Source organism: Arvicanthis niloticus, chromosome 13 (genome assembly GCF_011762505.2).
Source record: "Arvicanthis niloticus isolate mArvNil1 chromosome 13, mArvNil1.pat.X, whole genome shotgun sequence".
Classification (NCBI taxonomy): domain Eukaryota; kingdom Metazoa; phylum Chordata; class Mammalia; order Rodentia; family Muridae; genus Arvicanthis; species Arvicanthis niloticus.
The window spans coordinates 21291812-21310495 of record NC_047670.1 but is presented as its reverse complement, the minus strand read 5'-3'; the positions used below and the strand labels follow the sequence as shown (position 1 = coordinate 21310495).

At 39.7% G+C, this 18684-nt stretch overlaps 1 protein-coding gene across 2 annotated transcripts in view; it reads left to right on the top strand.

The window, feature by feature from the left end:
* Positions 1 to 5247: 5247 nt before the first annotated feature.
* The window catches only part of Angpt1 (angiopoietin 1), a 239538-nt gene continuing 226101 nt past the window's right edge, over positions 5248 to 18684 (top strand). For both annotated transcript variants that reach the window (XM_034517224.2, XM_034517223.2), the window contains exon 1: positions 5248 to 5692. In XM_034517224.2, coding sequence (XP_034373115.1) covers positions 5396 to 5692 — 297 coding nt within the window. In that variant the 5' untranslated portion in view covers positions 5248 to 5395. The remainder of the gene's footprint in view (positions 5693 to 18684) is intronic.

Genomic DNA, 18684 nt, shown 5'->3' with positions numbered 1-18684 from the left:
TCAGCTCTGTTCTGTAAGGACCAGCTACCATTGGTGCTCATGACCCACGGAAGGAAATTTTCAGACTGTCCTAAGAAATAATTTTGCTTTTGGGAACATGCAGAATAGTCTTTCTAAAGTTGGGAAAAGTTTGAGATACAGAGAAAGAAATATCCTTTGCTCTTATCTACATAATCATACCTCCACAGAGAAAAATGGAAAGAGAAGGGTATTTTGCAAAATGAACTATGTATAATTTTGCCCTAATGGAATCTCTTCTTATTGGGCGTCTCTTTCTGGTGTGCAGAAAGTGCTGGCATCTGGATTTCAGTTCCATTGAAGCTCATCTCTGTTTTCCCTGCTAGGTGTGCATAGAACATCTCCACTATATGAATGACAGAAGGTAATTCTGAGATGTTTGTTGAGTGCTTTCCTATCCTTGTCCATATTCATACATGGCCAGAATTTTTAGGTTTTATTTTGGTACTACATCGTGGATTCCTTTTGGAGTCTGAGTACCCAAGTGGTGCTACCATGCCTTCTACTGTCAGCACTGAAACTTAAGGTGACTGTGTCTTTAGTCTGCTGTTTGGTTCTTACTCAGGGTCTACTTTGTGCCAAGAAAGAGTTAGGAATCAATAAGAATCAATAAGAGTTAGGAATCAATATTCCCTGCATTCAGCACCTTGATCTGTTTGTTCACAGTAATAGTCCATATAATCCATATGTTGTTCCTATGTAGAAAATAAGAACCAATGGTCCCTTTTATCCACAGTAAATACCATCTTACCTCAACTGTCCCCTTCTCTTGTCCTCCAGTGGTCACATAGCCACAAGTCCTTCTCCTTTGACCTTGTTTCCACAGACCATCCAAACTTCTCTTACTCTAGATCTCTGCTTCCTGATCTTTGTCTGAGTTTTTTAACCCTCCCGTCTTTTCTGAGAGCAAATTCTGCCTTAGCTCTAACTTCATTTGCTATGATTAAAAATTAACTTCTCAAGTAAGACCCTTACTAATTACCAGGAATTTCTTCCACAGAAGGCAATTCTATATTTAAGTAGTACGTTCCTTGTCTGCCTATGACTCAAGCCCTCAGATGATCTTCTGCAGCACCGACAGCTTTTAGCCATGTTTGTCAATTAGGTTCAGCAAGAAACATTTCACATGTAACCGTGACGTGCTACTAGTTACCAGGAAGTCTTGTGCACCATCTTCTGTGTCAGCTTCGTGTAGTGTCTTCATCTGCCGTGCATGATTTTGACACTTACAGATGACAGAAGTGCTGTGAGTGATCTGAGGTGGGACTAATCACATTCACTATGGACTGAATAGCCTGTGCCCCTGTTGATGAGCAGATGGGACAACAATACCAGTGTGTTCTGATTTAGTATTAAGTCTATTTGGGTCAATCATAACATGAATCTATTAGGCTGGAGTTGGGAATAGGTGCCTGCTGTTCCTGAATCCCGAATTCAAAGAAAAGCCTCCTATTTGAGGCCTAATACTGAAGCATTCTTGTAAAAAACGTACTTCACTGAGAAACATGTGACTAAGACGACTTAAGGATGAGGTTCTTGCTCTGCCATATAGTCACAGTTCTTTGTTAATTAACCCTTATGTGACCTAATTTTTTCATCTGCAAGATGATACAATAATGTACCACTATGCAGGTTCAAAAAACATTGAATGCAAAAGTTTGTTTAAATTATTTTTTAAGCAATTTTAAATTCTTTATTTTGAATAATATGTTTGTACTATGGTTTTAAGTCTATCTCATTCTTTAGGGAAAGTTTAGATTTATCATACACTCTTGTGCTTAGAGGTTCTAGAAAAATTTACCCACATGACAAAGACAGTCATGTGGACAGTCTTGTAGTTGCCAGATCGCCAGAGAAATGCATCAGTTAGGTAATTAGTTATTTCATCTGTTCCATGGCTTAACCCTTCACTCTTTCAAATAAAGTGTACAATAACTGCTAGGGAATTGAGGGTAAGAAGACCATTTTAGCTGCTGGGAGGTGGAAAGGGAGAGAAACAAAAATTAATAAATCGAATAAGCAATCAGAAACATGAGGCGGTGAGAGGAATGAAGAGGTTATACAGATTGAATGGAGGCATGGCCACTTGTACTTTATTGAAATCAGGGAAGCTTCACTAAGAAAGCAACAAAGCCTGAATTTTGGGGCACAGTTGGTATCATTAAGTGCCGATTTTACAGGGGTCCCTGCTCTTAGTAGAAATCCCAGCATTTACAGGACTATGTATAGATATGACTTACAGGCCACATGCCATTATTACAGGTTTCACAACTAGCCTATCCCAGTCTTTAACTTAATGTGGCTATCTCTTTAGAATTATAAAAAGTATGGTGGTGAGGGAGAAAAAAAATGCAATGGCTTGTTCTTCCTATCACTCTCTCTGAGTTGCATAGTACTTCTGAAGAGCTGGAGACAGCTGTCACCCTTGGTCAGACCCATGGCTCCTGAGTATGTTAACAACCTTAGTGAGGGGGGACTCCCCAAACTCTCCACGGTCCCTCAACTGGAGCTTCAGAACAAAAGAGTTTATTGACATCTCTGTGTTTATTACCTGCTTGTGCCTAATCTGTGGACATTTTATCTAGACTGATACTAGCACTTCCAGTACTGTGGATTTTTGTTTTTCTGGCAAAACCCTTGAATCATTCTTTTTTTTCCCTTGGTCACCTTCAACTATTTTAGACTTGCTTCAGTTTCCCTCTTCCTAGATATCCGTGCTTCCATGTGGAAACTGCATCTTGCCTTTATTTGTTCAGATTGGAAAGTTCACATGGACAGCAGGTTCTGACACACAGAGAACAGACTTCCAACCGTCATGGCCATTTGGAAACACAGTGGCGCTGTAATAGAGACCTCACCGCTTCTCCATTAACTCCCTGCCAGTTTTCAGCTGCATTTAGTTCTTAACAAAGCACTTACAGGTGTTGTTTTTGGACAATCTGCTCTGTATGGATGGCTTTTTTCAATGTAAGCATTGCTGGAAGCATTGCTTTCCCAGACTGCTTCATCCTTGTGATTGTGTAGGGGATTCCCATCACTTTGTGGGGGCTGTAGAGACAGAATTTAATCATATTTGTGCTGGGAAAATAGTTCAGTTGGTAGAGCGTCTGCCTAGCTTACAGGAAGCCTTGGGTTCAATCCGCAGGACTACATATATTAGGTGTATTGATATAGGAGTAGCAGGTAGAAGCATGAATATCAGATGTTCAAGGTCATCATGGCTACATGAGTCACTATTTTAAAATAGAGAGGTAAACTAGATAGCCCTCTCTTTCCTGGGTACCATCAAATAGCCTACTTTTACTAGAGCCCTTTTGAGATTGCTTTTTTTCCCTTTCAGAGATTTTCAAAGACAGTTTGGCTGACCAAACAGTTATACAGTTAGGTTCAGAGACCATTTACTCTGTCATCTCTAATTGACCAGCCTTTCTGTGACTCGTTTACCTGATGATTAAAAAAAAAAAAGTTATACATAATCCCGGTATCTTAGCTTTGTTGTCATGATTAAATGACATAATATATAAGGAGTGATTAAGGTGAGCTGATAAATTGCAAACTCTCAAGTGGCATTATCGCTGTCTAAGAGCAATCTTACAGATGACTCTTATAATAACGCAAGTCTCTTGTAGGGGTCAGAGAATTTTACTCCTATGTTTAGCATAATGCATCAGTCTGCTTAGAAACGTGTTATTTGGTCTGGAAAGAACAGATGAATCTCATCACTGTTCGTTTACCATAAGCAAACCACTGCCTTTCTGGAGTCAGTTTTGACCTCTGCTTTTCTCCCTAAAGATGCATCTGTAACCACCACTACCCTTCACCCACTGCTCTACTCTCATTCCAGGACTTAAGAGTCACTCTGTGGCTTCTGTTTGTACACATGCCTGAAAGCAGAGGCTCTTTCACTCCCAAAGCCCACAAAGTTCCTAATGAAAACCCTGCATGTACACACATCCAGTACACACATACCCTGATGCCGTCCTAAATCCCATAATCGTCTCCTAGTCTTTGTATTTGACTGTACCTTTATTCAAATATTTATATTCTATACTTAGGAAAGCACCGTCCAATCATATGGCTTCCTTTCTTTAATAAAACCACAGAGGTTTCTCTTGTATAAGCCGCTGGCACACCTGATACATGCTAGTTCTCAGATGGTTTGCCTCTGTAGCCACAGAGGATTTGTGTGGAATTTCCATACCAATGTTAAAGACAGCCATAGCAATGCCAGAGGTTCTTGTGAAATATATGATTAGCATGTACCACAGGAATTAATAATTCTCAGGCCACTGTCTTAAACTGTAACCACATTGTTGTTGGAGGGAAGTTGCTCAATTTATACTCACAGAATGTGAACAGCTGTATTCTGACCAAGAAACCAGCTTCATTTAAAATCCATATCCCAAAAGGTGCTTTCAAAATACTACTTAGTATGCACATGATATGTTGCTTTGAGTGACAAATTATGGTAATTTCCTTGATAATTTGATCCTTTGATTCTTCTCCTCTCCTCCTTAAAGCCTATGTAAATACAAAGGAAGAATGCCATTTCTAAAAATAGTTTTTAAATGTTTTTCCCAAAGTAAAATTTTTTTTTAATTTAATAATTTTATAGAATTATAAAAAAATAATCCATTGGGGATTGTGCCAATTTAGGGTTTCTCAATTAAACAGTAACTTTGAAAACATATTTCTAGCTTGCTAGATTTTAGTAGGTCAGCAAGCACACCCAAACGTATTAAGGTGGACTGCTCTGTTTATTGATTTTCCGTGCATCTGCTAAGGACTCAAGGCAATTGTCTGCGGAAGGGGGCGGGAGGCCCATACATGATCGAGGTCATGCGCATCCAGCCAATTTGTAAGCCGATCCGCCGCCCAAAGCCATCAGCAATCCTTAGCATAGGGGCACACTCATGCATTCCTGTCAAGTCATCTTGTGAAGGCTGCCTGCTTCCAGCTTGGCTTGGATGTGCAACCTTAATAAAACTCACTGAGGTCTGGGAGAAAATAGCAGATCTGCTGCAGATAGGGTAGAGGAAAGGGGCTAGAATATGTACTCGCAGCTGACTCGGGCAGGCTCCACGCTGAACGGTTACACAGAGAGGAAACAATAAATCTAAGCTACTATTGCAATAACTATCTCGGGTTTTAACGAAGGAAACTATCATTACAGTAAAACTTTTTTTTTTTTTTTAAAGTAACGCTTTTTTAGAACAAAGCTAACAAATGGCTAGTTTTCTGTGGATCTTCTTCAAACGCTTTCTTTAACGGGAAAGAGTCATACAAGCAGTTTTACCTGAAATAAAGAACTAGTTTAAAGGTCAGAAGAGAGGAGCAAGCTTTGCAGGAGGCACGGAAGGCGAGTGCTGACAGTACAATGACAGTTTTCCTTTCCTTTGCATTCTTCGCTGCCATTCTGACTCACATAGGGTGCAGTAACCAGCGCCGAAGTGCAGAAAACGGAGGGAGAAGATATAACCGGATTCAACATGGGCAATGTGCCTACACTTTCATTCTTCCAGAACACGACGGGAACTGCCGTGAGAGTGCGACAGAGCAGTACAACACCAACGCTCTGCAAAGGGATGCTCCACACGTGGAGCCGGATTTCTCTTCCCAGAAACTTCAGCATCTGGAACATGTGATGGAAAATTATACTCAGTGGCTGCAAAAAGTAAGTGATCGCTTTCGGTTTCTAATTGCCCTGTGCCTTTCCCTTCCCTCTCTGCAGCGAGCTCAGAGTTCCGTAGGGGGCATTTGTGTTTACCTTTTGCTCCGGGGGGCAGTGTTTGCAAAAGAAAAGGGCTCTCTTCTCTGGGCTCCACTTCCTTGGGTAAGCCAAGGGTCTTGGGCTTGTGGGAACCTCTGATCCTGTGGCTTCCTAAATGTGCGTTTAACACTAGCAAATTTTATGCCAACCCTGTCAGCCTCCCTCCCCCCACGCTCCCTAAAGTTTATCTTGAGCATTCTGACAGTCACAGCCTAACTTTGAAAAAGAAAGCGCGCACTTCTTGGGCAAGTTGGTGTAAAAGGAAATCGTAACGGTGATATTAACAGAAGTTCAAATGGAATGTACAGCAAGTTTTGTGAGTTGGCATGGGAAATCTTCATAAAATGCTTACCCCCCCACCTTTTAAATAAAGTTATTAAATGAGAATAAGTATAAAGTACCCGTATCGTATTTGTTTAGAAAGATTGTATTTGTAAGTTAAAGGAATTTAACTTCACAAGTGGCATATAAGAACTGACATCTGAAATTAAGAAAATACCTTCTGATGGGAAAATTGTAAGAAAAGGTTTTGCCCACACTGAGGGTATAAACTGTGCCCATGGAATCTCTCTCCTGTGTGCACCTGCAGACTGGGCTGAACATAAGACTGTGCTAAATCCTTAACAAGTCTCGGTTCCCTGGGTTAGGGACAGAGACAGTGTCATCTGGGAGCCTCAGTCTCCTGAGGAACGTTCCTGCTGAGTACATACTTGATCCCAATTTACAGAAGTCGCACTGATCCGTGTGAGGGTCTTTTGTCATAAGCCACAGAACATTTTGCAGTTGCTGTTGTTAAGACTGCCTTTCCATGCTGAGTACTTGTTTCAGCTCATTCCCTAATCGCTGTTTAGCTATATAACAGGTAAGTACATGTTTCTAGAGCCATGACAGCATTTGTAAACGCTTCTCCTCCAGGACGTGTGCTAAGTTCTTGCCTCACTGTGAGCAGGAGGATCATGAGTAGGCTGCTGGTACCACAACAAACCCTCCAAGAGGATAAGGGATGGGGAAAAGGCAAATTTCTGTTCTGTGTGGTCCCAGTCACTTACTTAGATCTGCTCCTGCTGCTGAATCACGCCTGGTGGTAGCTCTTCTCCTTTTGTCCACTAGGGACTGAACTAGCATCACAGTTACTTCTTTCAACCAGTGAACAGGAACTTGCTACTTCTGGAGTTCCCAGACTTGGAACTGCAGCTTCCTGTTCAGATCACAGGTGAAAAGTTAAGACTGAGGCACGAAACACAGGCAAACAATCTTTGAGGATTATAGACACTTTTTCTTGTACTAGACATAGAATTAGTTTATAATAGAACATCTGGTTTTTCTATGCCAGAGTTTCCTCCTTCGGTGAATAAATGACTTTGGTTTAATAGTTTGTTATTATGGTCAATATCCCATCCACAGTGTTTTCAATGAGAACTGAATCATGATCAGTCTCGGTTCTTTGAGGGGGACACCAGTGGGAAATAGAGTTCTAAATCATGAATGAGATATTCTAGAAAAAAAAAATATAGTTTGCTTTAAGCATACAACCAAAATGGTGATTCACACAGCGATGCATATTTTCTGTTGTTGCTCTGCAATTATTCAGCAGTGACAGGGCTGGTACACAGTTCTGCTGGGGTTACATCATGCACACATTTGATATGTTAAATGGTTCTGCGAAATAAATTTGATTCTCATTGGCTTTGTTCTTAGACAGAGATTATGGCATAGTTTTCAGATTATGGCCAAACATAAGTATTAAAATGTTCCTTGGTTATATCAATCCTCACAAGAATAAATCAAGCTGAATACATTTTGAAATGGCCCAGTTGGTACGAGTCGAGTCAGAGCAGTTGGCTTCACTATTGTCTACTTGAATTTGCATATCTTTTGTCATTGCTAATGTGATTGGGTGGAGGATCAAGTAGCCAAATAAGTGCATTCATCAAAGAACTTGCTAAAGACTCTCATAAATTTCCCTTAATTAGTGTTTTCTTCAACTCAGATTACAACCTTCATGTAATATGTTTGTTTTGACATATGGACATTTTTTTACTGTAATGACTCTGAAGACAATACTTACAACTTATGCAATTCTATTTTTATTCTAAGCAGTTTCTGTAAATTATGAAGTTGTGCAGAAACTAATGCGAACAGTGTATATACATCAAATTAGTTCAGCCATTTATTCAAAAAATTATTAATCAAAGTTTGATGATAGCTGTCAGGGAAGCTCCTGATGCAGAAAAAAAAATGTGTTATCAAAGCAATATGAATCCAGATGGTAGCTGTGTAATCCGGTCGCATCCTTAAACACTGGTAAAGTGGAGTTTTAAAAATATCTATTGTAAGATATTGGCCATCACACAAGACACTTTATAAGACTCTCAACTTTCATTTTTCAACTTCTGTACTTTTACAACTGACAAGCAAGTTATACAAGACAACACCCATGGCAAGGCTCTCTTGACAAGATGGGCTTAATTCAAGGAGGTCCATCTCTGTGATTAGTCCTTTGTTAATGTGATTTAGGATGATAGCACTTGGCAGAAAGATGAGAGCTGTGTGATTATGTATTTAACATCACAGTAGCTGTTTGCATTTGAGGCTCCTATATTATAAAGCTCTTTTTGGAAATATTTCCAGTGGTACCAGATGAGAGTGATCACATCTTGGGTAACTAACAGGGAATAGAAATGGATAGTAGGTTTCTGCCACTTTCTATTCTGGGGGGAGGGTGGTGGTGGTTAAAAATGCCCCTCCCCCTCCTGTGGAGGTTAGAAGACATGGGTTTCAGAGATCAAGTCTCGGTTCTTTGAGGGGGACACCAGTGGGAAATAGAGTTCTAAATCATGAATGAGATATTCTAGAAAAAAATATATAGTTTGCTTTAAGCATACAACCAAAATGGTGATTCACACAGCGATGCATGATGCATATTTTCTGTTGTTGCTCTGCAATTATTCAGCAGTGACAGGGCTGGTGGCAAGCACATTCACCTCTGAGCCATCTCATTGGCTGTTCTTGAAATGTCTTCTTCTTGTTGTTGTTGTTGCTGTTTATTGGTAGGTTTTTATATCTGGTGTTTTTTTTTTTTTTTAAAGACAAGGTCTTATTAAGTCCCCAAGGCAGCACTTGGAACTCATTATGTAGTGTACTACATGGTGGCCTCAAACCTGTGGCAGATCAATCCTCTTACCTCAGCCGCCTAAATGCTAGGGTTATAGAAGGATTGGTTGTTGCTATTGCTATTATTATTATTATTATTATTAATGTGCATATGTTGCATGCATGTGAGTGTAGGTGTGTGTGGACAGGTGTGGGGTCCAGACAACAACTGGAAGTATCATCTCAGGATCTCTGTTTACCACTTTTAAGAAAAGTTACCAGGAAGTGAGGACCATGTGAGATGTAACCGAATGGAATGATTAACAAAAAAAAAAAAAAAAAAAAAAAAAAAAAAAAAAAAGAACCACAACATTACAAAGAAAGAAAGACAGAAAGAAAGAAAATGGAAACAAAAAGGTTCCCTTGTTGGCCTGGAGGCCATCTTTTCTTCCACAGAAAGTGGGCAGTTGTAGCTGTTAGAGACTCACCACAAGCTTATGGCCAGTATTAATTTTTTTAGGTAGATCTCAGCATTAAGGGCCAAGGCATGTCCTTTTCCTGGAGACTGCAGGCCATCTCATGCCTTATATTCCACCATTTCACATGGACTTTCCTCTTAATAGTGAGCATTCCATATGTAACTGCTGGTTTGTGTAATTTAAAATGATTAAAAAATATGTTACTTTCTTCCTTAAAATCTTCCCCTAACTCCCCAACTGCTTACACAAAGCCCCCTCCCATCCTCCCTAGACTTTTCTCTGGCCTCATCATTGTTACCTTCAAAGGACATTCCAGACACTCAAATGGCTTGGCCTTTCTTCTGATTTCTCCAAGACACAAGCTCCTTCCTGCCCCAGGCACTTACAAGCTATTTACTCAGTGTTGAAAATTGGTCCTTAGCAATTAGCCTGGATGCATCTGTCTGTCTCTCTTAGGTCTTCCCTCCCTCAGAAGTTCTTTCTGAGCTACCTTCTCCTCCTCAGCCTATTGAGTGACTTGCTAATGTGTTACACTTCCAAATTTTTATATTTTTTAAGGTAAAATATAATTATATCATTTCTACCTTTCATTTCCTCTCACCAATCCCTTCTGTACAAACCCTTGAATATTTTTTTTGAATTCACGACATCTTTGTTTTTAATTGTTTAATTCCTAAATATATAAATACAACATGCTCAGTCTGTTTATAATTTTACTAGTATGTATATGATTTGGGGTATTAGACAATCAATTAGGAGACTCTTCCCTGAGGAAGAGTCTATTGCTCTAATTCTTAGCATTCCTTAGTTGCCTGTAACTGACTCTCTAGTGTTGGAGCCTCATGATGTTTCTTCTTTCATTCTTAGTATGTCTGTTGATATCATACTTGTTCAGGTATTCTGCTATTGTATAAGCATCAATTATAAGGAGACTTTCGTGGGTGGAGCATCTCTGACAATTCTAGGAGACACATTCTCTCATCAAATCTCCTGGTCCTCCAGGTTTTATATTCTTTCCACATCCCCCTTCCCCCTAGTCCAGGAATTGAGCTGTAGATATATTTTCGAGCTAGGCATTGCAGATCACCATTCTCTGCATTCGGATCAGTTGTTGTTTTCTGCAATGGTCTCCATGTATTACAAAGAGACATTTCTTTGATGAAAGGTAAAACCTATATTTATCTGAGGGTATAAGGATGAATTTTTAGAATATAGTTAGATATTATGTTTCTTCATTAAAGTGGTGGAGGTGGATTCTCTCCCAAGTTCCATAACTTCCCTAGCCTTCGATAATTTTTCATGCCCAGCTAGCTTTCCAGTACCATGCCTGAATTTTCTGTTGTTGAACTGGTCTGGTTAGAAAACTGTGGGTTACTGCCTAGGGTGGGTGCCACTGTTACTCTTTTAGGGTTGTTGTGATATGCTAGTCATTGTGATTCATAGATGTCATAGCTGGGTAGGACTGTTGGTTGTTTCTGTCCCTTGGATGGCACCTTTTGGAACCATGCAAGCTGGCCTTTAGGGAGGGAGATTTCAAGACATATTCAGCTCAGATCCATGGGCCCTGTGTCTGAAGTGCACAGTACTTGCAAGAAAAGGGACTTAACCTTCCATCTCAGGGAAGGAACCAAAACCACATTCTTTTTTATGGCATTCACTGCCATGTGGAATAATACTAACTATTGTTTCTCAAATTGTTTTTTTTTTTCTGTCTTAGCCATCTGCGGTCATGTAAACTTTCTTATAACACAAGGTTTGTCTCTTTTTGATTCAATTTGCATTATACCTAAAAGAGTGCATGGCACATAATAGGGCTTCAGTAAGGAATGGCTTGCTTATCACTGGCATGATGTATGATGAAGTAAAAACTTTAATTGCTGGTTAATTTTTGTTGACTGCATTATTTATTCTTTTGGTTGCATCATGACTGTATGACAAAATTTCCTAAGACAGTGGCCAGAGGATGCAGGCTCATACCCACAGATTCAACCAACCTCAGATCAAAAATACTTTAACAACATGGATCTGGACTTAAACACACACGTGGACATTTTGTTATTCCTCCCTGGTCAGTATGGTAAAACAATCCTTTGCACAGTACTTAGGTCATTTTGGGTATTATAGGAAATCCAGAGTTGTTATAAAGAACATAATGTGTATAAGGAATATGAAAATATTCTGGTATTTTGAATAAGAGACTTAAGCATTTATAAACTGTGTCCACCAATAGGAGATCTTTGAGCCAACCCCTCTTATAGATATCAATAAAGGAAAGTAGTTTTTCCAGCTAGTAATGAAAGGAGTAATTATGTGGAGCTATACAAAGTATAAATAACATTTGTGACAATAATGCTTAACTATATTCCACATATTACCCTTTAGATATGCAACATGAGTATATTTTACATTATCTACACCAAAAGTCATCAAACCATTGCCCTTGGTCCAAATCCTGTCCGTCACCATGTTTATAAATAAAATTTGATTGCAATAGAACCACAGCCACCCTCGTTCCTCCATGCATAGTTCAAGGCTGTTTTTGTCCTATAAAGACAGAATGGAGGAATTATAGTTGAAACTAAATGGTCAATGAACTTAAATATTTATTTTAGTATCTGGTCCTTTAAAAAAAAATGCTTAAGCCTGTTCTATATCATAAGAGGAAATAGCATTGACAATGGGACTATTGCAAGGTAAACTGTGAAGTTGGTTGTGTGGGAAAAACATTGACCTCCAACAGGCAAAGGGGGACTTTGCCAGTTGGCAGAAAGCCTTACTAAGCCAGTTCTTGGCGTGGTATTTGGCATGATGTGAAGTGACATTCTGGAGTACAAATAAGGGAATTTTGTGTCTTTTCTTTCCCCTCCCCATTATCATGCGAACAGAGAAATAGTCTTGAAGCTGATACATGCTGAAGAGAAAAAGCACCTGGAAAACAATTCTGATTTTCCACCTCTGGGTAAACAAGTGTGGGGTCTCCTGTCTCCTGTGCCTGGTCCATCCCGCTGGCTGAGGCATTAGCGAGGATGTTGACAAGACATCGGAACCATTTTGTGGTCTCAGCCATGAACTTCAGTCAGCCACTCCACTTGCATCCAGTGCACATGGAAAATGACTGCCCTCCCATTTGTTTCAGATCAAACATTAGAAAGTGAGCAGACTTTCACAGTTGACAAAAGAGAGGGAGAGGAGCGAGGAGTGAGACTCTGTTGCCAAATGCAGGGTATTAGCAACCTTGCTAGAACAGGCTGAGTTAGGAAGTTTGCTTTTCCCGGTGCTTTGGCCTGGTACAGACTCACCCATGGCCTTTCCTTGGGCCTTATTTTCTTTCTTCTCTTTCCTTGTTCCTTTTCTTTCTTTCTTTCTTTCTTTCTTTCTTTCTTTCTTTCTTTCTTTCTTTCTTTCTTTCTTTCTTTCTTTCTTTCTTTTTTAAAATACCACAAGCTATGCTGTACCATTTGCGCAGATGCACAACACTAATTACATTCTGAGTCACCCACGACTTTTGTTCCAATACAAGATTATCCTTTGCAGTGAAGTTGGGAAATTCCAAACCCCCTTTGGTTTTGGCCCCATGGTTTGAGGGAAGAAGGGCCTCTCACTGTTTAAATCTTTTTACAATGTGTACAAAAGATGTGCCCCTCTGTTATCAAAGAGTTTCTAAAGAGCAAAGCCCCCTCTGGATTATGTTCTCTGTACTTAGAGGTTATGTTTGTGTAGGTTCTGAATGCTCTCCTTTAATTCTCACATGGAAGTATTAGATGGAAGATGTAGTTAGGCTTGGTCGCTCCTAGCTGCTAATTCGTGATCAGAATCTTTTCCTCCAAACAGACAAATGAACAATTTCTAAAATACAGGGGGCCCGTGGAGTCAGATGAAGCTCACCATTCCACTGGTAATGTGTTTAGGTCTCTTTTCTTTTGCCTTTATTAGAAAAATACAGTGTGAGAGAAATCCTGTTTGACTTTAGAGTACACTTCCTCCATATTTTCAATGAAATTGTATTTCTTGTTTGCTTTAAACTGTTGAGGAAATACAAAAGTTACCAGAGATGTCAATGTATGTGTGTGGTCAATCAGCAGCTGCAATAGTAATAAGATTCTAATGTGGATATCTTAATTATTCATAACATGTTCACAGCACCACATTCTTGAACATCAAACTTACGTATTTCTATGGGATGGCTGAGGTTATCTGTAAGATAAGTGATTGGCAAGGGCATATGCTTTGTAGGTAATCTTGGGTTTTATTTGTGAATGTCTAATGAGGTAAAGTATAATCTTAGTCCTTACAAATTATTCTAGATGAAACCAGTAAACATTTTTAATCCTTTAAGTTACATTTTTTCTCTAAATTGTTAAAAGTCCCAGAGTGCCATAGGACATGTCAGTACTCCTGCCACTATAAACATGCAGATAGCTAGTTGGAAGCTCAGTAGGTATTGACTTCTGCTCGAGAACTGTTCTAGCAATCAGGCTTTGTATCCATGTTGTCTCCTTGTAAAAATGTCAGATATAAAATTTGGGTCTTATTGACAACATCTCCAGTCTTTTCTTTTTTCTCTTTCCTTTGATTTTTAAATAGTAAGAATGGAAGTATCAAATGGAAGTCATTTAATAGTCATTGAGCAGTAGTTCAATAGGTATATAATAAACTGAATATTTAATAATCAAACATATCAATAATAGAAGTTTACTATTTCTGGTTGTGTAACTATATATGTGATGGTGCACATGTATATGTCTACATGCAATGGTCAGAGGATGACCTCTGTCCACCTTTAATCTGTCTGTCTGTCTGTCTGTCTGTCTATCTATCTATTTCTATTATCTATCTATCTATCTATCTATCTATCTATCTATCTATCTATCTATCTATCTATTCATTTGTTCATTTGGAGATAGGTTCTCTCTTTGACCTGGAGTTCATGAAGTGGTCAAGGCTGGCTGGTCAGTGAGCCCTACAGCCTACCTGTTTCATCTCCTCCTGGAGGAAGTCCACACACCACTGAACTCAGCCTCTCTCTTCATTATTAACTAATGCCTAGCTTATATTTTTCTCTTTTTTCTTGAAAAAAGAGATATTTTTCTTTTCTTGAAAATAGACTTTTCTCCATAATATATCCTGATTAGAGTTTTCCCTCCTCCATCTCTCCCATCTTCCTCCAGATCCTCTCTGTCTCTACTTTTGAATGAACGAACTGATGCATTTGGAGTAATTGGCAGTAACAGAACTTGATTTTCAAATGAAGAATGTGAAAGACATCTCCTGTGTCACGTGGAAGCAGGCAGGAGGTCTAAGAGGAGATGTGGGATGAGCCTGCCCAGGACTCTACCTGACTCCCTTTCCAGCAACAACCTCAGGAGCCCCATAAGTTCCAAGAAATGTACTTCAGATAACCTCAGCAAAGCTACCCTGTAATTAAATGTGAGGCAGGTATATCCTGATAGACAGAAAGAAACCCAACAGTTGTTAGATTTAATATTTGTTGCTAAGCTAGTATGAAATCTGTCAGATACAAAGCACTTTAAGGTTTGAAATGTTGAAATCACCAAAACAGTCAAACACACTCATTTTTCTAGACTCTTAAAATGTTAAGGTCCACTCTAGTTAGGATGACTCAAATGTGTTAAAATAATAGATGGTCAGTCCATGGCATGGTGTGTGTCGATTTACTTATTTTACATATCTGTCGGCACATCACTGGTGTTTTTCTGTACTTAGGATTCTGTGATAGTTGATGATTTCCTAGTATTGGAAAGTATTTTATTCACTTCATACAGAATTCTATTGAGGGTCAAAGAAAGTCAACCTTGTGTAGGTAGGTGTGTTGATATTTTCCAGTTCTTCATGCTGGTTTATTTGATTGTAGCTAACATTTGCTTTTACTTTTACTTTTATTCATTAGTTATTTTTAAAGAAACCATGTTGTCTTCATTTTACATATACCTGACAGCTCTGAATGAGGACAATTTCATGAACCTGCCAATTCGTGGCGTCATCTCTGGGGATGCTTTCCATTTCTTCAGTAAAAGACTGAAGGAGGTCTGCTGGGACTGGCCTTTCAGGGTGGGAGGATTGAGGCTGTAGGTACCTGATACCTAGAGGGAGAGAATGCCCTAATGTCACTTTTCAAGTTGACTCATAGCTTTCTAATTATCCTAAAAGGGACCCACCTCCCCTCCTCCCTCTGCCAATCCTTCTCTCTCTGCCCCTTCTTCTCTCATCTCTCTCAAGTCTTCCGAGTGACAGTGAAGGGTGACTTGCTTTTTCCAACCTGCTCTTTCCTTACTCTGCAGCTGGGAGAATTCAGCCTGACCAACACTGAGAAAACAGAGGCGGAGGACGAACCTCAGAGCTGGGAGAAACTATCTCCCTGCTCGTCTCTCCCGTCCATCTGTTTTCTCTACTCCTATTTTCCTTGAAGAGCTGAGAGAGAACATCCACCCATGGGCCATGGAGTGGGATGCTGGGACGATGAAGTGTAGAGGACGGTGAGAAGAGCAGAGTAGCCAGTGACTCTCCCTTCCTGGAGGCCGAGAATGGGGGAGGGGCCAGGTCAGAATTTTCCAGAGGGACAGCAGTGAGTTAGAGCTTGAAATTAAAGATATAGCAGGAATAGCAGGAACTCAGCCTTAAAGGAAAGGCAAGTAGCCTGTCAGCCAGTCACTGGACCAAATACATTGTCCCTCCAAGATGTGTCTTAAAGGTATAGGGAAGCGGAAATGAATCCACTACAGTCCGTTTTGAAGAGCAAACCCACCGAAGTAGACAGACATGAAAGCAAACACATTGTCCACTGCTCCTGTGTCAAGTTTAAAGATGATACAATCCACTGATCAAACTTGTGTGCCAGAGGGAGACCACGGAAATTTAGAATCCTGACGGTGGTTCTTACTTGCTGTGTGGCCGTCGGCAAGCTCCTTCACTTCTCTGTTTCTCTATTTCATTATGGATAAAATCGAGGAAATAACTACCTACTTTATAGAGTTATTTTAGATGTACGCATACTTTACATAAATTATTTTGCATTAGATTTTTACACATTAATTATTAGTTAAATATTAGATATGACGGAGGATGGTTTTAGATATTGTATTGGGTACTTTTAGGCATTATCAGAAGCCTGGAAAAACTTTTACATGCATCAACTTCTTGAATATTTTTGAAAATTAATGTAAGGCAATATTTACCTCACTAACTTGTCCCGTGTGGAAATGGAGACGTAGAGAAAGGAGGCCGTTTTCACAGGGTTACACAGTGGCACACTTCAGGACCAGCAGGCAATCGCAGGGAGCCCAGCTCTGTGAACTCTGCCCTCAACCCATACAGAATGAGTTGCAGGATTTAAATGGCGAGGTCTCCTCTTGTTAATCCTAAATTACAAGTCTGCCTTTAGAAGTTTCTGCAGTTGTCTTTGTGGACAAAGCCTTAATTCTTTTATACTAAATGACTTGCCCCTTCCTCATGCTCTGTCTTTGCCATTTGTCCACACCAAGGCTCTAAAGCCCATAGTTAAATTGGCTGTGGCAACAGGTTGTGTTGCCCAGTGCGACACAATAGCCAGGCTCTGTCCCTCCTGCAGATCTGGTGACAGACCACACAGACCCCTGTCTGGAGGCCCTCCTGTCTTGCTCAACAGACACACCATCTTCTTGAAGTCACAGTGTTTAATTGAGTCTGACGGTTTATCTAAAAACTTTGAACCGCCAAAGAAAGGCTTACAATTACTTTACATGAGAGCAGAGGGGGTTGCCCGTTTTAAATAGCTTCCATTCAATTCATGACCTCCCTCTCGGATTTATCAGTAGGCAGTCTTGCTTGGAAAAGCAAAAGCACATTCTGAAACTTAAAATATTATTTGCATGTACTTTTCTTCTGTAGGTCACATAGAGAGTTGTAAAAATGAGAAGAAAATCCTTGTTTTCGTAGGCTGGGACCTCTTATCTCATTTCCTATTTTATTTATCATTGTTGCTATTAATTAAAATAGTTCTGGTATTTTGGTCCGGAGCCAAGAACATGGCTACTTGGAGGCACTAGAGCCATATGTCTCCCGTCTACTCTCTTGGTCTTGGAGGCCTGGCCATTCAGATGACTGTGACTCAAGAGTTGTCTTCATGGATGAGAGAGAACACCTATGTGATGCTAGGCCACCCTAACTCTACACTGTACATTTTCCTACATGGAGTCCCACATAAGAGTTAGGGCAAAACTGATTGACAACAAATCTGAATTTAACTTTCCTCCAATTTCTGTGTGGTAGAATAGGCTAAATAGCACTTGAGCCACCAAACACTTCACTCTATGATTTCTTGCTTGCTCTGGGCTCTCCATTCACTGCTGAGTGCCTTCAGTGTGTGGCATTTTCTCATTGCAGGTGCCCAGTGCATGCTGCTGAAGTATGCACATGAATACATATGCATTGCAGTACCTATGTTATTTTGGGGTAACTCTATATGGTAAAATATTCCAGGATCTGATGATGACTCTAAGTGATAAGGATCTTTGCTCAGTCAGTAGAAAACTATTAAACCAGCGTATACAATGTTCTCGGTTTTGTGGGTTCATTTCTTCATACCCTGCCCTGTGTTTCTTTCACATTCTACCTATATATCAATTTCTTCCTGTCCACGTATAGGTGAGGAAATGGCCAATGCACATTAACAGAAGCTGGGAAGGACCCTCTCTAGTGCTTGACTGTACAGTTCTTGCATTACTAGACACACAATTATAATGCCATTTATCTCATCCTTATAATAGAATTAGAGCTGTTGCCAATAATTTCCTGGATTTGATGAATTGACTTGTCTGCAAGGAGAAGATTATTGGATGATTGGTCACCAGCCAAAATATGAAACTGAATGTTCTAGAAAAAGGATTTAAAAACAAACGTAGTATTCATAGGCCTACCTTATGCCATCTTCCACATACATAAGTGTAAATGGTCTTACAGGTAATAGATATTATCAAACCAGGTTTGAGCATAAAAAAACTAAAGGCTATTCCATTAAATAAATCTTAAAAAGTTGCACATTTCCTTTGAAGAGTTTAAACTCAGACTTTATGAATGGGTTAAATCTTATACTCTTCAGTATTCTTGCTTCTTCAACTATTTCCTTCACAAATTAAATTCTCAATGTTGAGTTGGGGGTTGGGATCAAGGGTTCAGAACGTGAGTGATGTTTTCCTAGACACTTTGGAGAACCTATTGTTGATAAACAGCCTTTTGTGGCCATAAGGATAATTTTTCTTATGTGTGTGTAAACGTCTATGGGAAGTTGTTATTCTAGAAGAACTGCTCTCTATTGCCCTTCCTGTTTCA